The 23,142-nt window shown below is 45.6% G+C and overlaps 1 protein-coding gene across 1 annotated transcript in view; it reads left to right on the plus strand.

Moving 5' to 3' along the window:
• The window catches only part of PTPRZ1 (protein tyrosine phosphatase receptor type Z1), a 157,663-nt gene that overhangs the window by 96,874 nt on the left and 37,647 nt on the right, over positions 1-23,142 (plus strand). The window contains exons 9-12 of the mRNA XM_035698435.2: positions 4,765-4,949; positions 6,586-6,712; positions 12,828-12,874; positions 16,656-20,139. Coding sequence (XP_035554328.2) covers positions 4,765-4,949; positions 6,586-6,712; positions 12,828-12,874; positions 16,656-20,139 — 3,843 coding nt within the window. The remainder of the gene's footprint in view (positions 1-4,764; positions 4,950-6,585; positions 6,713-12,827; positions 12,875-16,655; positions 20,140-23,142) is intronic.

Here is a 23,142-nt window from a genome sequence, read left to right on the forward strand (position 1 = left end):
CATTCAATGCAAACAGTCTAAAAAAATATGATAGAAAATGCTTTTCAAGGCAGGTTTGCATGAAAGGGTGACCCTGCAGCCTAAAACCGCCTTTGAGTCGCGAGACATTTTCTCTACTTCCCTGAAAAATGTCATGATGAATTAAACAGCAGTAGACTCGCCTTCCTGAAGGTCAGTGGCTTTAAATAGCATCCGTTAAGGTCGTGTGGCCGTGACCCCTGGCCTCCAGCTGTATGCAGAAGAGTGACCTGAGGGTCATTTTCTCCCTAGAAGGTCCTGTATCTTGTTGAAGTCAGGCCCATGTGTCCCCGGAAAGGCTGATGACTGGGCTGGAAGCTGAAAGACGCCTTCTGGCCTCTCACCTGAGGCCAGGACGCCACCGCGCACAGGGTCCCGCCGCGGACAGGGTCACGTTGGGGCAGGTCATTTTGGGCTATGGCTTTTAACACTCGTGCTGGCGTTCACGTTCACTTTGTCACGACCTGCTACTCCCTCCTGCCTTCGAGTCTTCGGGCTCCTGGCTGAGGCTTCCCCAGGACCCCCGTGTCTGCAGGGCGGCTGGGCCTCAGCGGGGCTGCGAGCTGTGTTACCCGCACCGGCCTCTGCTCCAGGGGCACACAGCCGGGCTGAACCTGGGGACATCCTGGGGACATCCTGGGCACATCCTGGGCAGGTCCTGGGCACGTCTTGGGAATGTCCTGGACACGTCCTGAGGACATCCTGGGGACATCCTGGGCACGTCCTGGGGACGTCCTGGGCACATCCTGGGCACGTCCTGGGCACATCCTGGGCATGTCCTGGGGACATCCTGGGCACATCCTGGGCACATCCTGGGCACGTCCTGAACACATCCTGAGCAAGTCCTGGGCACATCCCGGGCATGTCCCGGGCATGTCCTGGGCACGTCCTGAGGACATCCTGGGGACATTCTGGGCACGTCCTGGACAGCAGTGACACTTTCTCCGCCTTCCCAGGAGCGCCCGCCCCGCCCTGCCCCTGCCCTGGTACTGAGCTCCCCGAGGGCGAGGACCGCACCCCCTGCTCATGTGGCCTCAGACGGTGACGAGGCCTCCAAGGAGTGACACTTGCAGTGGCTCGCAGAGGAGGCCCCGCCCCCGTTCTTCCTGAGTGAGCGGCCTTCGCCCGTTGCCAGGGCACGAGGTGTCCCCCGCGTGACCCGCCTCGGACCCCAGCTCTGTCGTGGCCGGGCCCGGCAGGGGGCCCACGGGAGCCAGCTTCCGCTTCCTGGCCTGTGCTGCTCAAAGACACTACCTGTGACCGGGTCACGAGTGGCTGTGGAAGGCATTGGGCGTGGGCTTCAGTCCTGAAGAAAGCAGGCCTCCCTGCCCCTCAGCCTCCCTGCCCCTGGGCCTCCCCACCCCTCAGAACTCCCTACCCCCCGCCTCCCCGCCCCCCGGCCTCCCTACCCTCGGCCTCCCCGCCCCTCAGCCTCTCCCAACCCCCGGCCTCCCTATCCTCTGGCCTCCCTACCCCTGGGCCTCTCTGTACCCCCCCACCCCCCCACCCCTGCCTCCCTGCCCCTCGGCACTCCCCATGATGAAGGAAATTAGTTTTGCTACTATTTATTGTATCAGTTAGTAGCTTGTGTTGGGTGTCTGAGTACATGTGAATCTGGAAAACTCTTCTTGGTTTTTAATCCAAGTACGGTGCTTTACAGAGTATATATCCTGCGAACATAACATAAGCCAATTCCAATAAGGAAAACCTGGAAAATTTAGTGCAAATTAATAACTTACCCCATGACCATTACCCAGCTTTTTGTGTGTACACCAAACGTAGTGTATATGGAATGAACTAGATTGTTCTTTTAAAGATCCATCCCTACCCTGTAGAAGGGCAGCCCTTTGGCAAGACCATAAGCAATATACAGCAGTACGGGTTTTCCTCTGGAGCACATTCTAAAGTGTATTATTCCCATAAAATCACCTATTTCAGCATCTAAATGATAAAGTCTAGCTAAAGGTTTATAACATATTACTAAGCTGTTGATTATCACTAAACAAAAGGAACATTAAAAAATTTCCTGGGGCACCTGGGTGACTCAGTGGGTTAAGCATCTGCCTTCAGTTCGTGTCATGATCTCGGGGCCCTGGCTCAGGTCATGGTCTCGGGGCCCTGGCTCAGGTCATGGTCTCGGGGCCCTGGCTCAGGTCATGATCTCGGGGGGTCTGGTTCAGGTCATGATCTCGGGGGCCCTGGCTCAGCTCATGGTCTCGGGGGCCCTGGCTCAGGTCATGGTCTCGGGGTCCTTGGATTGAGCCCCAGGTCGGGCTCCCTGCTCAGTGGGGAATCTGCTTCTCCCTCTCCCTCTATGTACTCACACAGTCTCTCTCTCTCTGATAAACAAATCTTAAAAAAATAATCCCTAATTAAAATGTAAACCTACACTATTAAATTACCTATAAGCTTTTACAGATTTGTAAAACACAGAAAGCAAGGGGAATAATAACCCGATGACAAGGAAATGCAAGTTTGTTTTTAAACTCCTACTTTATATTAATGCTGATTCTTAAAATTCAAAACATCTGCTGATTTCAACTATTAAGGCGGAATAAACACATACATCCAGCCAAAGTAATTGTGTGTTAATTAAGTAGCAGTCCTTTGGGCATATTTGCAGCCAATAATTTTCTATTTTCTCAAGAGATTTTTGCTTTGTGTGCATGCATACAACTCTAATGAATTTTAAGATAGTTTCATTTGGTGGGGGGAGAGAATAGTTCACTTTAAATCATTCCCGCTTTCTAAAAAGGGGGATTGATTTTTTGTGGGACAAAGTCTACCCATGCTACTGTCCAGAATTGCTTTGACCTTCTCAGAAGGAACCTGGGCTTCCCTAGCAGCAAGACCCAGGCAATCCTGCTCCTCCCTGGACAGTTCCCAGCGTGGCTGGCTCACTTTGGGGATAATCGACGGTCTGCTGCCATCTCGTGGCCACTGAAGAAGTGTCCCTAGATGAGTAATGATGTCGTCTAGACCTGGAGAAGAATGCCTTGTCTTAGTCTGAATTCATGCTTTTTGATGAATTCACATTTTTGGAGAACTGTCCTCTTATTCCCAAAGGAACACCTCACCCTAAATCCTTAGTAAACAACAACAACAACAACACATGACAGTTTGTACAGTGAATCCTCCTGTCTCTCACTCATGTAAAGTCATGCGTGTATTATTAAGCATATATATTTATATTTTTCTGGATCATGTACATACCATTGCCAGCAGAGCATACATGGGCTCAAATTCCTGTTATCACACATGCAGAGACCATTCAGATTTCGATTTATGCGGTCAGGTGTTAGTTTTGACTGCTCTCTTGTGTTCATGAGCAAAACTGCAAGCTAGAAGAGACCACAGCCTTTTTGGTCCCACCCTGATGCTATCCTGAGTATATTTTCACTGAGTCTTTGTAGCGGTCGGTTGTCGGCTGTCGGCTGACTCAGGTCGACCTCATAGTCTCATCTCGTGGCTTCATAACATCAGGTGTCTCCCAGGAGCAAAGCTTGGATTCTGTGACTATGTCAGTCTTTAGTGTTACAGACCTTTCTCCTCTTTTGCAAACTGACCTGGCTTGTGAACGGATTATATTTATTGCTCTGCTCCAATAGCACAATATCATAAAATTTCATGATTTTCATCCTTGTAATTAGTCCAAATCATCACCTTATGAATATACTTCAGGAAGTATCAAAATCCTCTTTTTAATGGGACAAAATTTTTTGACAGGATTCCCAGCACGGGCTTGAATTCATTGTTAGGAAGTCCCTGAACTATTTTCAAACTCTTTTTTCAGATCAGACAAACAAATCTTCTAATTTCCTTTTTTTAAAATTTTTATTTATTTATGATAGTCACACAGGGAGAGAGAGAGAGAGAGAGAGGCAGAGACATAGGCAGAGGGAGAAGCAGGCTCCATGCACCGGGAGCCCGATGTGGGATTCAATCCCGGGTCTCCAGGATCGCGCCCTGGGCCAAAGGCAGGCGCCAAACCGCTGCGCCACCCAGGGATCCCTTCTAATTTCCTAAAATCAATTGCCAACGTGGGATTTTTGTCAGCAAGTTTGAAAAATACAGAAACGGTAGCTTTAGTTGTTCTCCTATAGTTTTCTCTGATAGGGAACTTTACACTATTTCGAGGATTTTGAAACAACAACGTCTGATAACAGACCATATGTTGTCATTTTAAATTCTCCTCATGCTGAGCTAAACATATCTGTTGGGCATGAAACGAGAAATAAAAACATCACGAGCTTGAAGACATCCTTTATTTTTAAAAATGAATTTGTATGCCAAATATATTCAAGACAGTATTCTAAGCAATATAGAAATAGAAAGCTGTGATGCTTGTGTGTATAAGCTAGTATAGGACTTAAGCCCTCTTGAGGAGAGAATAATGTAAGAGAACATGCAACTAATGCAATAGTTGTGTGTTAGGACAGACAGTTGAAAACGACCCAGATCGCTTCAGAGATCAGAGCCCACCTAACAGGAGGGAGCCTCTGACCTAGGCCTTTCCTGAACGGGAAGGTAGACGCAGGTGGAGGTAGGAGGGAAGGAAAAGTGTTCCAGGTACATGAGATGCCATAAGCAAAAGCTCCGCAGTGGAGAAGTGTAACGCTTTACCTTCTGTTGAAATTAAACGCAACACGTTTTCGTAGAATGTGTTTTACTTGTTAAAATCTTGGAGGCCGACATTTGTATCGTTAATTGTACCTTCTCTCTCTCTCTCTCTCTCTCTCTCTGAAGTTTGTAGTTCAGAACCAGAAAATGTCCAAGCTGACCCGGAAAATTATACTAGTCTGCTTGTGACGTGGGAGAGACCACGAGTGGTTTATGATACCATGATTGAGAAATTTGCCGTTCTGTATCAGCAGCTAGAGGGAGAAGACCAAACCAAGCGTGAATTTTTGACCGACGGCTATCAAGACTTGGTAACTATAAGATCAGTTGTTTCATGTAGTGATAGCACTAGCGTTTAATTTTCAAGGTGAGAACTTAACGGATGATGATATATTGTTGCCCTAAACTCTGTGTGAGACGCTCCGGTGGGGAGGAGGGGAGCAGAAGCTATACCAAGCAAACAAGGTCAGACCTCACAGTGAATCACACTAGGTTCTTACTTGTTTTCAGTGACAGGAAGATCACAGCTTGGCCACCAACAGCATTATAGAGCAGACACTTGCAGAAGACTTGGGAACTAAAACTCATCTCGCGTAGCCTCTCTTTACAAATAAAGGGACTCAAGAAAGAGCTAAATACCTTGACTATGACCTTGACTTTCTCACAGTTGTGGAAATAATTGAACGTAGAATCTCAGTGCTCTGATACGGTCATATATCGTTGTCCCCACCATCCTCTGCTGGCACAAAAAAATACAGTAGGGGACTCTTTGCATCGAATTTCCAAGTAGCAGATGTGAAATCACCTGAGCCCGAACCTTTGGAATAGGAGGCAGATAATTTTGAGGCAAAGGTCCGCTCCCTCTTCCTCCATAGTCATGCACGCAAATTAAAGAAAATAAAGTACGGTATGGGACAGTTGAAGCACTATGTTGTCCACCTGAAGCCAATACAGCACTGTCTACTAACTAGGTGGAATTAAAATTAATACTTTTTTAAAAAAAGTAACAGATTCCTTCTGTGACTTGAGCATCTCAGTACTAAATTTTGCCTTGGTAGGGAAGGATTGGCCATAGATTGGGGTCCAGTTGAGAAGACCCTGTCTGGGTATGGCTCCAGGAAAGCCCCACGGCAGGCCGGAGTCACTACTGACTGTGCCTTCAGACGGCCAGCATCCCTCAAGGTCTGGGTATCTGCACCTGGACAAAAACTGTCCTTGTTATCACGGTGCTGAGTATCATGTGGACTAAACTGATAAAATACATAACAACATTTTAACCCGGGTGTCTAGAACAGAGACATTATGAAGTACGTCCACTGTGAGGTTTATGAGAATATTCCATTCTTTCTTTTCATAATGATGTTGAGAAGATAATAATTCTAGCTTGTCTGGCATCTATATTGTTATGATAAAAAGATAAGTTGGGTGTTCATTGTATTTTTCACATCTTGCTCTTTGCCAATGCTGCATGTTTGTCTAAAATATTTAATTTGTAGTTTGGGGTACTCATTTATGAATTTGATGAGTTCTAGTAAAAATGAAACTTTCTCTTTTTTTTAAGGTTTTTATGTATTTATTTTAGAGAGAAAGAGAATGTGAGAGAGCATAAGTGGTGGAGGGGGAGAAGCAGGCTGCCCATCAAGCAGGGAGCCTGATGTGGGGCTCGATCCTAAGACCGTGGGATCATGACCTGAGCTGAAGGCAACCTCTTACCTGACCAAGCCACCCAGGCATCCCAAAATGAAACTTTCTAAAACTAATTTCTAAACCAAAAAAGCCTAATTCACAAATATCACAAGTTCAACTTAACAACAGCCCATAAATTTTTTCTTAGATTAATAAGATAAATATTCCACCGACAAATAAGAAATGTTTTCCAAAGGTAGATGTCTATTATGTTAGGACTCTTATAATACACTTGTATAATTACTGACATCTCTCTTTTAGGGTGCTATTCTCAATAATTTAATACCCAATATGAGTTATGTGCTTCAGATAGTAGCCATATGCACTAATGGCTTATATGGAAAGTACAGTGACCAGCTCATTGTTGACATGCCTTCCGATGACCCCGGTAAGTGCTCTCCTGACATCCTTTATGTTATCTACATATATGAGGCTTGTTTAGTTACTGGATACAGTTGGTGCTTTATCTCTGACTTTATATTGTTTTGGCCAAAGGGCGAAATGATTTTTTTTTTTTTTTTTGGTCTGGATCATCAGTTAATTTTATGAAGCTTGGAAACCATTTTCATTCAGCAGATGTGGTGCAGGACAATAAGTAAATTCATTCTAAACGTTGAAGTTTCCTATTTGTAAACTAAGAGCAGCAAAATCAGTTGTTATGTGTAATGGTCATCAAATGAAAATAGCTATGTAAATATCAAGACTTATATTTTCATAACGAAGAGTTGATTTCATTTGTGCTTATTTCCTTTTTCAGCACCCAAAGCATTTTGTAGTAAGTATACATGTGATCGTAGGCTCATGTGAGGTACTTTGGAATATCTGTACAAAGTATCCAGCAGCTTATCTTAGGTATTTTTATCCACTTTCTATAATTCTGTGTGAAGGGGGTAGAGTGTTTTCTTCTTAGCTGATTTGCCAGTATTCTTTCACAAAGCAAAACGAAGATGTTTCTAATTGTGCTTTATTTGCATGGATCTTCTCTAAGAATTATGGAAAAGTCTTTTGATCTAAAACCTTATGCAATAATCGAATGAAGTGCACAACATCATAATTTGACCATTTACAAATGAATACAATTAAAATCTTCCCTTTGTTAGCATAAGCAGTTTTAAGGTAATAGGATAGAATTATGTATGTACGTATACATGTGTATATGTACATGTTTATATACACATAGACATGCATACGCATATTCATAAATATATACAAACATGCATACACAAATGTAGATATTCTTCGGTCATCACTACCATACCTTAAGTCTACTCACTGATATTTTGTAAATTTTTAATGGAGATGGATAGTAAATAAACTATATCAATTATAGCATATTCCAGTTCGACATTGAAGGAAAACCGATATATTGATTAACCTTTGTGGTCTATATGAATTAGCAAGGACTTTAATCCCTTGTGAGCTTGCTCATTGATTACCTCAACATAGTTGGTCTCACTAGTTAAATTTTTAAGTTGATGTATATATGTCAGAGCATTAGATGATAGATTATATGTGCTTCTAAACCACGGGCTACGAAACTTGCCAAGCTATTTCCCAGGTTAAAATGTTGATGGCTGATAAATATTAATTACTACTATCATGATGACAGTATCACTAATTAATATTTCTTACGATCTGCATCATGGCCTGGGTATGATGTATTGCTTTTATTTAGCATTGTTCTTCAAAATTAGGCTACTTTTAAATGGAATGTGAACACTAAATCTTATTGAAAGGTGGGTATCAAATTTACTGACCCTGGCTTCAGTTATACCGTCCTCCACTGTCATCCCTCACCACAGTTCCCCATATCGATCCACCTAGCAGTGCAACATTGACTATATTGGCCAATATCATATGTGAATTGAAGAAGTATGGCACGTAAAAATCTCCTCGAATCCTATTGTATATTTTAGGATATGAATTATATTAAATGCATTCATTTAATTTACTACCTTGGTTTAATTATAACACTCTCATTTCTGCACATGAAACAATGTCCCAGGAGTTTACAAAAAATAATTACTTCCAGCTATTTGTGTTATATCTTTCTTGCTCTATCCACTATGCCAGAATTTCAAACTTTATTAATTCTTTCGTTTTTACTTTTGAAATGCTTATTGCATAAAGAAAAACAGATCAAATGTCTATTTTCTACAGAAGTAATTTCTGAGTGATCCTTTTAGACTGACTCTATACTGGCACAAAGTACAACATTCTTGTATCATTTGTAGAACGTTCACATTTGTACAAAATAACAAATATTATAACTTGATTTCCATTTATTCAAAGGCTGAGGACAATGTCGAACTAATGAGATGTTAGTCCCCATGGATATCTCAGTCCCTTAAAGCATTTTGTACGGTAATGATGTTTTAGTAAAAGATGGTATTTGATTTGATGTTTCACTATGATATCCCTCTGTAAATCCAAGGTTAAAAACTTAGACTATTCTATAATTATTGCCACCAAAATAATTTGGTGGCAGTCCTTCATCAAAAACCAACTTACCCAAAGTTTGGGGTCTTCCTATTTCTTCATAAAGAAAAGATTTGTTCTTTTGGAACTTTTGTTCTGATCTAAAAGGCGGCAATGGCGTTTCAATTCATATATTTTTAATTTGTTACTAAAACTACATTATCTTAAATATTGTGTCTGTTGTAAATATATCACAGTAGAAGTCTTGATAAAAGTACTATCTTGTGTTTTAGTGTGATGGTACCTACCAGCTTTGTGAATTTTATAATTTATGTGGCTAATGTAGATGTAAGTGGCTTTTGAGTTTGCTGCTTATTTCATGGTTTTCATCAGTACCATTTCATCCTGTTAATCATATTGTTCATTACCTTAGTAACATTGTAATGTACCCTGTTGAATTATTATTATTTTGGATAAGCTGTTTTCTAAATACTGTATTGTTTTTTACTTTTGTTAAAAAGAAATGAAGGGGGTCACTTCTAATTGCCCTCATTCTTTCAATGGTAGATTTCAAATATCTTAATCAATATCTATGAAGGAAAACTCAACCTTCTAAGTTGTGCATTTAACTTTGGCTAATTTGATTATTGCTTGTGCATTTTCATTACACTTGCTGTGTACCACAGTGTCACCATAAAACGAGTGTCCATTAAATATGTCTATAAATTGCTATTTTAAAATAACCTGCATAAATTCATATTAAGAAACTATTCGAATTCCTCAGGAAAGGTTAGTAAGCTTAAAGTATATTCTTTCCAAATACTTTGTAGAAAACTATATTTATGAATAAACTATTCATAAATATATTTATTTCATTGTAACTAAAATAAGTGTGTCATTTCTATTCTATAATGTAGAGTTAATTATTATACAATTATAGAGGATATCATTTAAGTACACGTTTTAGGGTCTTGGTAATTATATGTGTTAAATTTAAATGCATGGTGACTTAGATCCACACATTTTTCTGTTGTTGTGTGCTTGTCAGTTGTGTAACAGTTGTGTTTGTTAAATCACGGTCTCTCTGTCCTCGCTCTGTATCATCATGTGCTATGGCTGTTATTATATAATATTTAAAATCACAGTTTCAAGATATTGCAGTCTACGTTGCTTCGACCTCTTGCAGTGTGAAACTTGGCTTTCTTTAGACAATTAAATAAGCCTTGCTTGCCAACCTACATCAGTGTTGCTTTTTTGTGTCGTGGAATATTAATGTGTTACTAACATGCTCTTCTAGAAAACTTAACATAACATGTGCCCCCAAACTAAACTGTAATGAACCAATAATAGCTTTTGTTCAGTTATCACACATGTGAATTTTCTGTATTCGCTCAAAAAATACATTAACCGTCTTTACTGTGGGACTTTTTATAGCCTTCATGCAGTCTATTTTGATGAAGTGAGTGAGAAGACTGCAAACCAGTATGATTTTGAACTACTTAATATATCAGTATTGCCTGAGTCCGATCAATGGCTGCTAAAATGCCAGTTTTTCTGGTGAAGAACCAGCAAGCCAGAGGGTACCCAATATGAGCTTGCGCCCATCACCAGAACTATGACTTGGGCGCTGTGAACTCTCAGACTCAGAAGTATGGCTTCAGAATCTCCAGGAAGATTAAAAAAAAAAACACACACATTTTAAAAAAATGTATTTGACAGAGAGCATGAGCTGTGGAGGGGTGGGGAGTGGGAAGGGCAGGCAAAGAGAGGGAGAGAGAGGCAGACTCCCCTCTGAGCCGGGAGCCCGACGACATGGGGCTCGATCCCAGGACCCTGGGATCATGACCTGAGCCCAAGACAGACGCTTAACTGACTGAGCCACCCAGGCGCCCCTGATAGAAAAAATTTTCTAAAAGTATTGTGTTTAACAATTGTTCTAAAGACACTCAGCAGAGAGATTTCTGGATTATATGGGGTAAAAGGTGATCCAGGGCAACCCCAGAATTTTAGTCAATTCAAATAATCTAATTGGAAACCAAATTGAAGTTAACTTATGCTGTGGCAAAAGGATAAGGATAAATCACATGCAATGATGCACTCAGAGAATATTGAAAGGAAAGAAAATCAGTCATCACTGTGATAATTATACCTGCCCTGCCCCAGCCTTGACAATCAATAAGAAAACTACTTTTGCCTGTTAAAAGTATGAAGTTAGGTAAAGATAGACCATGTTTTAATTTGCTTGCTTGTTTGTTTTTAATTTTAAAACATTTCCTTAAACATGTTGAAGAGAACGGATTATCATTGAGACTTTTTTCCCATAGCCTCTGAGCAGAGAAAAAGCAATAGTATAATATATGTGTCACTAGCAAACATTTCTTATGACTTGCCCTCACTAACATTAAAATATTTTAAAAGTTCATGAAGGGTGTGACTCCACTTAAGAGCATTTTGGTAAAATTATGCATGGTCTCACATGCTGAATTTAAAGGCTCTCACATGCATGAACTTCTCTAAATGTAGTTTATAGAAAATCATATTGAAGGTTCTTATTTGCCTTTTATAGTTTAGCTGCATCCCATCTTTAAACTCACTGTACTGATTTCCTTGGAGGTCATAGAGACACAAATGTTTCAAACTATTGAAATCCTCTCAATTCGAAAACATGAAGAATAAAGAGCATGAAAAACAAAAAATGGAAAACAGAGAACATTGATGGTCCAAATAAAGGTTTCCAAACTTTTTCATGGTCAGTTTTAATAAGAAAAAAACTAGTTGAGGGTTAGAATTTAACTCAATTAAAATTGTTTAGGCTAACAAACTTTGAGAGAGCTGAATGGCTAAGAGTATTAATTTTGCCTAAATTCTCTAAGAGATTGGCTCACTTCTAAATTTTTCTTGAATTCTCCTCTAAATGGAATCCATGCACAGGACTACATTTTATGGCCTCAACATTTCTTAATGCCTAGAAATTTTATGATAAAAATAAACTCAAGGAAGTCTGTATTATAGAAGAGGCCTGGATTTGATCATTTCCTGTAACGTTTCCTGTTAGTTTACTTTTACCTTTGAAAACTTTAGAGAATGTGCATCTCCCCTGAGGATACCTAGAGGCCACAAGCAGCACTGGGCTAGGGAAGAGCGTGAGTGTCGGGGGTGGAATGAGATTCTGTGAAGTAATAGGAACAAGAGAAGCATCGCTGTGCTAACGCTCGTTCCAGCTGAGCCCGACGCAGCTCAGATGCGGAGTGAACCTGCTTCTCGCTCGGCCCTCAGTGACCCGTGTGGTCTCCTTGTGGCGGGAGAGAACCAGCGCCTAGTCTCTCCTCGTTCGCGGACAGGTTTTAAGATCGAGATAATCCATGTACTGGAAATACACGGATTCTGGTCCTTGGGAATAGCAGGCTTGAATGATCCTGGCCAGTGCATTCCCCGTCTAAACAGCACAGCCGGGTTTCCCTGGAGAGGAGGGACTGGGATGATGCAGGGACTGGGATGATGTGGTCCTGTGGCCACCAGGCTGGACCTGCGGGAAGACATCGGCCACTTGGTGCAATGCCCTGCGTACGTCTGAGCGTGAGCCCAAATCCACGGTATAAGAGGATCATTTGACCTCACTCCGAAGAGGAACTGAAGGGATAAGAAGCCGAATAAGAAAATAAGTCCTGTCAATTCTCCCCCTAATCCCTGGCATTTCCCTAACTATCAACCCTGTTAAAGATGGAGGTCTACACTGAGAAAAAATCATTTGGGTTTTTTAATACTCCGTAGTGTCAGCCTGTCCCCCTCTCCCTTCTTAGCTTCAGTCACACACGAGGGGAGGAGGAAGGAGAAGGGAGTTGGGGTAGAGGATAGAGATGAAGGCTTCGACTGCAGCTTCACGTAGGTTGGCGTGGTGGTGTGTTACGCAGTGTTCAGTACTGTCGGAAACTAAAATCTGAGATTTTTATTTTTGGAGATTCTGTATTTTCAAAGCTAAAAAGCCTTCCCCCCCCCCTTCTCTCTCCTCTTTCCATCCAAAGGTAAACCCACATGGTTGAAATAGTTGAATAAACGTTTTAATAATTTTGTTTCTATTTTTGTAGAACTTGACCTCTTCCCTGAATTGATTGGAACTGAAGAAATAGTCAAGGTATTATAGCTCTTTTCATATTACAATGTTTTAAAATTAAAAAGTCTTTTTTCAGTTATTGGCTAGATTTCAGATGTTGCATTAACCAAAGTTTGTGCGGCATTATTCATTGTAGGAGTTAGTTGCTGAGCTTCGTAGGTAGGCATGTAATTGATATACATGATTCCTCCACGGAAGAGTTGGAAGACACTTTGATAGTATAATAAAAAAAAAACCAAAAAGGTTGGTGATAATTTAAAAAGTGAACTTTCAAGATAATTATAACTATAAACTATAACTCAGAATTTTTTCAATGTTCAAGTTTTTCTAAAAGACTAATATTTAACCAATTCTTAACATTTCTGCAGTTTATTTATAAATAACTAATGGTTGACAGATTGATATAAATATGAGCCAAAACATAGGTTGTATATACGCTTCTGCCCATTGAATCTAAACAATTGTGTATGGATTATTCTTATTATAAATGTTTGTTGCTAACATAACGTCCTATAAGTAAATAAGTACTTTAAAAGATTTATAAATTTTAACATTAGCTTAATTTTTAAAATTGAGACAAAATGACTGGTGCATCTTCTGCCTCACCGTACAGCCAAATGTACTGTTCATCGTAACTGAAATTATGTTAAATGCAGGTGCTGTTCTTAATGTAATACAAATGTACACGTATGTATGTATGTGTGTATGAGGCCATAGAGCATGATAACTAATGCTACTACTATCTGGCAATGAATAGCCACTAGGTTGTATTTTCACACGTAGAATTATCTCAATAATTTTTATGTCTTATAAAAATTAAAGGATTAATTTATACACAAAGGATTATTCTACCAAAGTGAGCAGTCTACCTTTCAACGAGAGTTCACAAAATCCAGCCAAGGATACCTTTGTGTGTGTCTGTGTGCCTACACATGGATAGGTGTAAACCTAGCCGCGATCACCAGGGTGCAGACTGCCGGCTTCTCGTTGCATCTTCACACGGTAGAGAGCAGAGCAGAAGCAGCAAGGTCTCTCATGACTCTTCCTAGAAGAGCATTAATCCCATTCATGAAGATCTACCCTTAAGACCTCATCTAATCTCAGTTACTTCCCAAAGGCTACACTTCCTAATACCATCACTCTGAGGGGTAGGATTTCTACATAGGAATTCAGGGAGGTACAAATATTTAGTCCATGCATGACACTATTCACTACCACGGATTCATGCAGGGATGAATGTTGGCAGATTCCTGGAACGTATCTGTAATGGTTATTTATTTATTTATTCATTCATTCATTCATTCATTCATTCATTCATTTATGAGAGACAGAGAGAGAGAGAGAGGCAGAGATGCAGGCAGAGGTAGAAGCAGGCTCCCTGCGGGCAGCCCGATGTGGGACTCGATCCCAGAACTCCAGGATCACGCCCTGGGTCGAAGGCAGGCACTCATCTGCCAAGCCACCCAGGGTCCATGTAATGGTCTTTAAAAACTGAATTTGGAAGCCAATAGTTTGGGCGATGTTTCTTAGATTGTCTTCAAATAAAAATGCATTACTTTGAAGGATAAAGTATCTCCAGCATGATCCAGGCCTTACAATAAAATTTCCTAAATGGAAGCTGTGAAGAATAACAGGTGTGACACAGTTCAAAACCATAGTGGAAGAAAGATCCACAGTAACTTCATAAGAAAATATAGGAAGGAGTATACATTAAAATATTTGTGGTTTCAGGTTTGTATAAAGTAATCATAGAGGATGAATGATCTGTTCTTGAAGTGTTGACATGAGGTCACATGCCTTCATAGAGATCTACAAGATGTGGTTAGGTAGGATCAATGAATGGCACCTCATTTTCATCACATTTTTTAAAAGATTTCTTTATTTAGTTTAGAGACCGAGAGCGTGGGCAGGGGGCAGGACCAGAGGGAGAGGGAGAGAGAGTCTCGAGCAGACTCTGCACTGAGCACAGAGCCTGACCCAGGGCTCGATCCCATGACCCTGAGATCAGGGCCTGAGCCAAAACCAAGAGTTGGATGCTTAACCGACTGCTCCATCCCAGCACCCCCATTTTCATCAGATTCTGAGAGGTATATGAACACAGTTTAAGATTCAGATTCTTTCTCCTAAAATTGGTTAGTTCTTACTAATTTGTACTGTCAGTTTTCTTCTTTTAAGGGATGTGACTTTAAAAGATCTGACAAGTGACAGTCCTGCGGGCCAACAGAGGTAGCCCCTTGATCTCTCTGGCTCTGAGGGATCTGAGGATCAGGATGGAGGAAAAGCCAGGCCGGGAGCCCCCTGCCTGACCCCCACCCCTCAGGCCCCTTTGGAGTCTCCAGCACCCCCCCCCCATGTGATAAATGTCCCAGCCCCATGGGTTATGTTGTGCGGCCAGATTTGACGTTAACCGTCACGCCCTGGCTGGGTGTTTGAAGAAAGTCCCTAAATGCTGCTGAGGCTGACGGGGGCAATAGCAGCGGAGGCTGGTCTTTGAAAGCTGGCCGCCGGGGCGGGGAGAGCAGATGAGGAGACCGGCTCCGCTGCAGCTGTTTCATGTCCACCAGTCCAGGTGGTGACCCGGAGTCTGCGGCGGGGACAGGGCTGCCGTGCTGCGTGAGGGGTGGCCGTTTCCTTTGCTTTCTCTGGGGGTGAATGTGTGCGTACGCTCTCTTCACACCTTTTTGGGAAGCAGAGAGAAGGCTGGGGACGAGAGCGAGCTAGAGTGGAAGCCCGGGGACCTGGGCTCGCTGCTGCCTTGCCTCCCCTTGTGTCCCCCTAAAGGGAAGCACGGTTCACGAGGAGGTTCACATCCCAGGCTTCAGAGTGACAACAGCATGTCCCATAGCCTACCTGGACGACACCTGTGGCCGTTTTGTTTTTGAAGCACATGATTAGACATGTCATAAAATGCACAGTTAAAAAAGAAAAAACAAACAGCAAAAACCATGGGTCTTGGTTGACCTCTAGCCAGAGTGCTCCTGGGCCACAGCAGTGACAAGTGTTCCTGAAAGACTGGGTCACCCCAATGGTGTTTCAAAGGAAAATATAAAATTACCTGGTGCTAGAAGCATACTCTGACAATTTGTTTTTAACAGAGTGTCTGTGGGGCACCTGGTGGCTCAGTTGGTGAAGTGTCTGGCCTCTTGGTGTTGGCCCAGGCCATGGTCTCAGGGTCCTGAGATCGAGCTCCCGGTCAGGCTCTGTGCTCAGCTGGAGTCTACCCGTCCCTCTCCCTCTCTCTCTCAAATAAATAAAATATTTTAAGACAATAATAATAGATGTTAATTGGATTTAAATAAAAACTTTTTTAAATATAAAAGAAGACGACGATGTCCACCTATGCCTTGAGTGGAAAATATTTAAAACAAAATGAAAGGGGATCCCTGGGTGGCGCAGCGGTTTAGCGCCTGCCTTTGGCCCAGGGCACGATCCTGGAGACCCGGGATCGAATCCCACATCGGGCTCCCGGTGCATGGAGCCTGCTCCTCCCTCTGCCTGTGTCTCTGCCTCTCTCTCTCTCTCTCTCTCTCTCTCTCTCTCTCTCTCTCTCTGTGACTATCATAAATAAAAATCAAAAAAAAAAAAAAAAGAATAAAGGCAGCCGTGAACAGGTGTCCTCAGGGGTTTGCGGAGTGTCCTGGGAGGGGGACGAGAAGGGTCCTGGGCTGGAGGCAGGGGAGGGCGGGCGCGGCCTGGGTTCGCACCGTGGAGGTGAGCGGTGCAGGGCGGTGTGAGGCGTCGTTGCGCATTCGGGCGCTTCCTCCTTCCTTAGGTCCCATTGAATCTCGTTTGCTTTTCAAAGGAGGAAGACGGGGGCGAAGACAGCGGAGAGGACGCTCTCGTGCATCCCCGCAGAGACGGCGCCACAAGCCACCTGCGGAGGGAGGAGCCCCAGACTCCGACCACAGCCGGCTACAAGCTCGCGGGGACCCAACGCGACGAGGCCGAGCCCCGCCGAACCCCGGCGAGGGCAGGCGGAGCCCCGGGGCAGGGCGTGCGCCCCACCTCCCGGGGGGTCACGGCGCCCGCCCCCCGCCCAGGGCTCCCCGGGACTCCCGCGCCCGGCCGCTCCCAGCTGCACCTGCCGGGGCCCGCGGGGTCGGGGGCCGAGTCCCCGGAGGCGTCCAGCGACCTGGGCGAGGACGAGGGCCTGCTGACCGCGCTCGGGCTGGCCCCGCGCGCCGCCGACTCCCCGGGCTCCGGGGGCTCCGGGGGCTCCGGGGGCTCCCGCGCCGCAGCCCCGCCCGCGCCCCCGCCCCCGCCCCCGCCCGCGGGGCCCGCCCCCGGGGAGCCAGCCGCGTCGGGCTCCGGCTCCGGCTCCGGCTCCGGCTCCGGGCCCGAGGAGCCCCCGCCCGACGCCGCCTCCGACGCAGGCGGGCCCGGCTCCGCGCAGCCCTCGGCCCCGCGCGCCCCCGCGACCCCCGCGACCCCCGCGACCCCCGGCGCGCACGGGCCGCCCTCCGCCAGCGCGGCCTCGGCCCCGACGGCGCCCCCCGGACGGCAGGACCCGGGCCCCCCGCGGCCCCCCGCGAGCGCGGCGCACCCGCCCAGCACGCCGCCCGGCTCCCACGGTGAGACGCCCGCCCGGCCCGCCCGCGCTAGCCCGGCCCGCCCTCTAGCCCCCCCGCTGCTTGCCGGCCCGACCCGCAGCGCCAGCCCTGCCGCTGCCAGCCGCGCCCCCGCCCCGGCCCCGGCCCCGCACGCCGCGCCCTGGGACTCCGCCGCCGCCGCTTCCCCGACGCTTGTGCTGCCCGCGCCCCCCGCGCCCCCGCTGCTGCCCCCGCCCGGCGCGTCGGGGGACGGGGACGGCGACGGCGACGGCGACGCCGACTGGTCGGGCGCCCCCGCGGACAGCGCGCTCCCCGCCCCCGACGGCCGGCCGGGCCCCGCGACGCCGCGCGCCGCACCTGTGCCCCCCGGGCAGGCGGGGCCGCGAGCGGAGGCCGACGTCGCGCTCCGCCCCGAGCCCGCCCCGCAGGGGGTGCCCGACGCCCCGGACGACGCCCCGGAGGACGCCCCGGAGGACGCCGTCGGGGCGCAGGCCCTCGGGGCGGCCGGGCCGACCCCTGCGCTGGGCGCCGCCCCCCGCGAGCCCGCTGCTGCCCCCGCCCCCGCCCCGCCGCCCCCCTGCGAGCCGTCGGCCCTCCCCGCGGAGCCGCTGCAGCCCTCCCTGCGGGCCCCCGAGGGGCACGCCGCGCCCACCGCCGCCCCGCCCGCGCCGCGAGAGCCCCCGACGCCTGGCAGCCCGGGACCCGGGACGGGGCAAGGCCGGGCCGCCCCGGGGGGAACCGCGTCCGCCCCCGGGGCCCTGGGGCCCGCCGCTGACCCCCAGGGTTCAACCGTTTCTCGTGCAACTGAGAAATCCTTCGAACCGCTGTGGCCTAGTCGCCAAAGTTCGCAGTGGGCTCCGTCCTTGCTCAGTGAGGAGCCGCTGCCCACGGCCGGGCTGCAGGTGAGCCATGCGCTCGCCCCGGGCGGAAGGCGTGCACCTGCTACCCCGGCCTTACTCACGAGCGAGCTCCTGTATCCCCATGAGCTTCTCACCTCCACCGACGGGTCCCTGGCCCACGAGGTGCTGGCTGGGGCCCCAGCCTCCACGGCCTGGCTGCAGGTGAGCCATGCGCTCGCCCCAGGTGGAAGGCGTGCACCCGCTACCCCGGCCTTACCGACAACTGCGCCACCGAGCACACTCACGACCGAGCTCCTATATCCCTATGAGCTTCTCACCTCCACCGACGGGTCCCTGGCCGACGAGGTGTTGGCTGGGGTTCCAGCCTCCACGGCCAGGCTGCAGGTGAGCCATGCGCTCGCCCCGGGTGAAAGGCGTGCACCTGCTACCCCTGCCTTACCGACAACTGCACCACTGAGCACACTCACGAGCGAGCTCCTATATCCCCATGAGGTCTTCACCTCCACCGACGGGTCCCTGGCCAACGAGGTGTTGGCTGGGGTTCCAGCCTCCACAGCCAGTCTGCAGGTGAGCCATGTGCTCGCCCCGGGTGGAAGGCGTGCACCTGCTACCCCTGCCTTACCGACGGCTGCGCCACTAGGCACACTCACGAGCGAGCTCGTATATCCCCATGAGCTTCTCACCTCCACCGAGGGGTCCCTGGCCGACGAGGCGTTGGCTGGGGTTCCAGCCTCCACGGCCGGCCTGCAGGTGAGCCATGCGCTCACCCCGGGTGGAAGGCATGCACCTGCTACCCCTGCCTTACCGACAACTGCACCACTGAGCACACTCACGAGCGAGCTCGTATATCCCCATGAGCTTCTCACCTCCACCGAGGGGTCCCTGGCCAACGAGGTGTTGGCTGAGGCTCCAACCTCGACGGCCAGTCTTCAGGTGAGCCATGCGCTCACCCAGGGCGGAAGGCGTGCACCTGCTACCCCTGCCTTACCGACGGCTGCACCACCGAGCACAGTTACGAGCGAGCTCGTATATCCCCATGAGCTTCTCACCTCCACCTACGTGTCCCTGGCCGACGAGGTGTTGGCTGGGGCTCCAGCCACGTTTTCTGACTCGCCTGTAACCACCCGTCATTCTGTTCCCCCAGGAAGTGTGTACGCTTCCATCACAGCTGTCCCCACCGGCACACAGAGCCCTGTCCCCACAACCAAGGTGCTCCTTCCTTCCAAACCAGCTTCCGGGCAGATCCCGAGTGCCAGGGCTGATGCTGGTTTAGTGGGTGGTGGTGACGATGGGGATTCTGACGATTATGACGACGACGACGACGACAGGGAGAGAGAAGGCCTGTCCGTGAGCAGGTGTATGTGGTGCTCCTCCTATAGGGAGTCCCAGGAAAGGGTAACGAGCGAGGCAGACACCCGAGAGGGCAGTCGTGTGGATCAGGCCGCCCCGACCTCAGGGTCACTATCTGAAAGCTCTGCAGAAGACAGTAAAGGCACAGGTGTGATAGCAGACAGTCAGGCGGCCCCGCACAGAGGCGCTGAGAAATCCCCGCCAGCACCCGAGCCGCCCCAAGAGCCCCGGAGCGGGGAGCAGGAACATGACCCTCAGACCGGGAAGGCCCGGCCTCCTCGCCCCCCGGAGCCCGGAGCATGGGCCGTGGTTGCCGGTGACGAAGAGAGCGGCTCAGGGCACGCCCTCGTGGATAACCTGAATGACAACGACACCTCCACAGATTTCAGTTTTCCAGACATTAATGAGAGAGATGTGGATGGGGGCCTGGAAGCAGGTGACTCAGAAACCCCCCCCAGATCCCCTCAGTCCTCCACGCCGACGGTGACTAGCAGGCACTCGGAAGTATTCAACATTTCAGAGGCAGGTTAGTTCTGGATCCGAGAGATAGACCGAGGTGTGGTGGTTTTCTTCCTCCAAAAATAGAAAAACCATGGAAGGAGGCAGTGGTAAAGTGGCACATCGTTTTGTTTTTGAATCAAGACATTCGACATAATCAATTTACAGTTTTTAAAGTATTATTTTACTCATTTCAAACGAATACTCGACATGCTTTGGTAGCAGAGAGAAAAAAAAACGTTTTTTATTTATTCTAAATTTTTCATATTCTTCAAGATGCCAGTTCCATGTAGGAGCAATTATGTGTGTGCAATGCATTTTTAGTATACTGCCTTTTAAATGATAGACTGGAGTGTGCTGTTTTTGGACAGTTTAACTTTTATATTCACTTATGTTCTAAAGTAAGATGTGATCTAATCTCACTGAATGATAAAGTGGATGATTAAATTCTGATAGTAATAATATGATAGAAACACCTCTCTGACCCACCCCATGGAAAAGATATGATAGTCTGCACATCCACGTCTGCCTGGGGAGCTTTAAAGGGTTCTGTTGCTGAGTTTTGAAAGTTAATGCTAAGATCTTTTTTTTTTTTTTTTAAGGTTTTAATTTTTTCAAGTCGTCTTTGTTTGGTTACCCTAATGTTGCCTAAAGAGGGCAGTGTGAACTAACAAGATACGTTCTACTTTGGACTTGCAGTGATTCGCCTTTCTAAGAAGTTAGAGAATGGCATTAATATGCATAGTCTGTATAGGTATTGTATGACAAGATGTAAAACACTAGAACATTCTCTGTAGAAATGCATTTCATTTGTTAATGTATTTTATGCAAATTAGTTTATTGGCCAGCTGTTTCTCTGAGCAGATTACCTGCAACATATATAATACAGATGTTTGTTTTAAATACCAATGGGGAGAAAGGGAAATTCAATACCATTAAGCATATGAAATACCAGATAATTTCATTGAGTTGATCGTAGGAATTTTATAGTTTGTTAAATTTTAAGGCATTTTAAAAATTAACAATGAAAATATTTAAATCTCAACATAGTAAGTCAAAAGATAGTTTAAGGTACCATCTCGTAATCTTACTTCATAGATGCAGATACTTATAAGCCATATCATAGATACCAGTCTCATTAGGACATTTTTTTCTCTTCGTTATTTCCATCCTTTGAATTAGTTGTATATTTTTCTTTCAGTGCAGCAGCAATTAAAAGTTTGTACATTTTGATAGAGAAGTTTTTCTACATTCTGACTTGATACCTATTTAACATTGCATTCCAGTTTAAACATTACACTCTGATATGTGAGAATGAATAATGAATCCATAGGTCACCATATTCATTAGTGTTGCCATATATATGATTGTTATCTGGCTTCAATTATAGTACATGGCTTTTTTAAAAAAAAATTATTAGATTTATTTTAAAGACATATTAGGAATTCATCCTTTTTTTTTTTTTTTTCTATCTTACTAGGTAGTAACATCATCAGTATGTCCTTGCTAGATTATGCTGTTATGGAGAAACTATATATATTGCAACGTGCCAAACCTAGAATTATCGATTAAAACTTAGTAATTTCTTATCAGTGCACTAATGTGATTAATTATGAAGAGTATGTTCTCCCACTGGTGAGGAGAAAACAGTAGGAATATAACTTCCAATATTACCAGGTAACATAATTAATGGAGTAATAAGATCAAACAAATCAGGGAAAAATTCTTGTCTACTTTTAATACTGTATCTGTCTTATAACGTAATTAAATATGCCTCCTTATCAAATGCAACAGGGTAATTCTGAAACTTACTATTTTATTATGCACTTCTAGAACGTAGAATAACTTATGAGACATGCTCCCTAAAACCAAGTAGATGAGGCAGCAAATATGAGTATCTGCAATTTATGAAGGCATAAACTGAGACCCAGAAATACTAAATTACTTGATTCAGGTCTCAAAGGAAGTTAACACAAAACTGAGACTGGATCATGTGTTGTTGGTGTCCATCTCTTAGAGACTATGCTTTCATCATTGAGGACAATAAAATATATATGATGCTTAATTTGTAATGCCAAAATTATACTGTTTTCTTTTAAAAATGTATTTTGAAGTATTAATCTCATTTATGTTTACTAGTCATCTGTTGGAAGATTATTGTCCTATTTAGGTAACTCATATACACTCCTGAACCATATCAAAATAGGTATTTTAGTCTCAACTGATGAATCTAAAGATCAATACCAGTAGTCGTTCCTCACTGCAACATGTAAAGCAACCAGTTGATCATGCTTCTTTTTTTTATAAATATATTTTTTGAATTTTATATATTTTATTTTTTAAGATAATCTCTGCATCCGACGTGGGGGTTGAACTCATGACCCTGACATTCAACACTAGCAGACACTTAGCTAGCCAGTATTATCTATACTTTCATGTAGTAGCTCATCTTGAATAAAATACCTGGGTTTCCTAATATATAATTACCATGGATTTATCATTCTGACTCCTCAGTAAAAAGGTTTATTTTAAAATCAGGCCTCCCAGAGAACTTACGAGTAAAGTCTGTATCACAAGATTTTCTATGTGTGCATGTGTGTATATAGTGCATGTGTATAGTGAGTGTGATATATATGGTAATTTGTTACATATTTTATGTGTTCTGAATCTTACATATATATCACATATGTGATCAGATCTATCTCATATATACATATGCACGTACATATATAAGTGAGATATGTATTTACATACATGCATATATGTATACACACCTATGTGCGTATTTCTATAAATATTTGTGGTCACATAATTATATAAGCTCACGTTGTACATAAATTAATGTACATTATTGGTTCTCAAACGTAAATGTGGATCAAAATCACCTGGAAGGCTTGTTAAAACACAGATTTCTAGGCCTTACCCACAGTTTCCGATTCAGCATATTTGTGATGGTTGGCATGGGGCCCCAAATTGGCATTTCTAACAAGTTCCAGGTGATGCCAATGCCAATATTCTGAGAACCACATTT

The sequence above is a fragment of the Canis lupus genome, chromosome 14 (genome assembly GCF_003254725.2).
Source record: "Canis lupus dingo isolate Sandy chromosome 14, ASM325472v2, whole genome shotgun sequence".
NCBI classification, from domain to species: domain Eukaryota; kingdom Metazoa; phylum Chordata; class Mammalia; order Carnivora; family Canidae; genus Canis; species Canis lupus.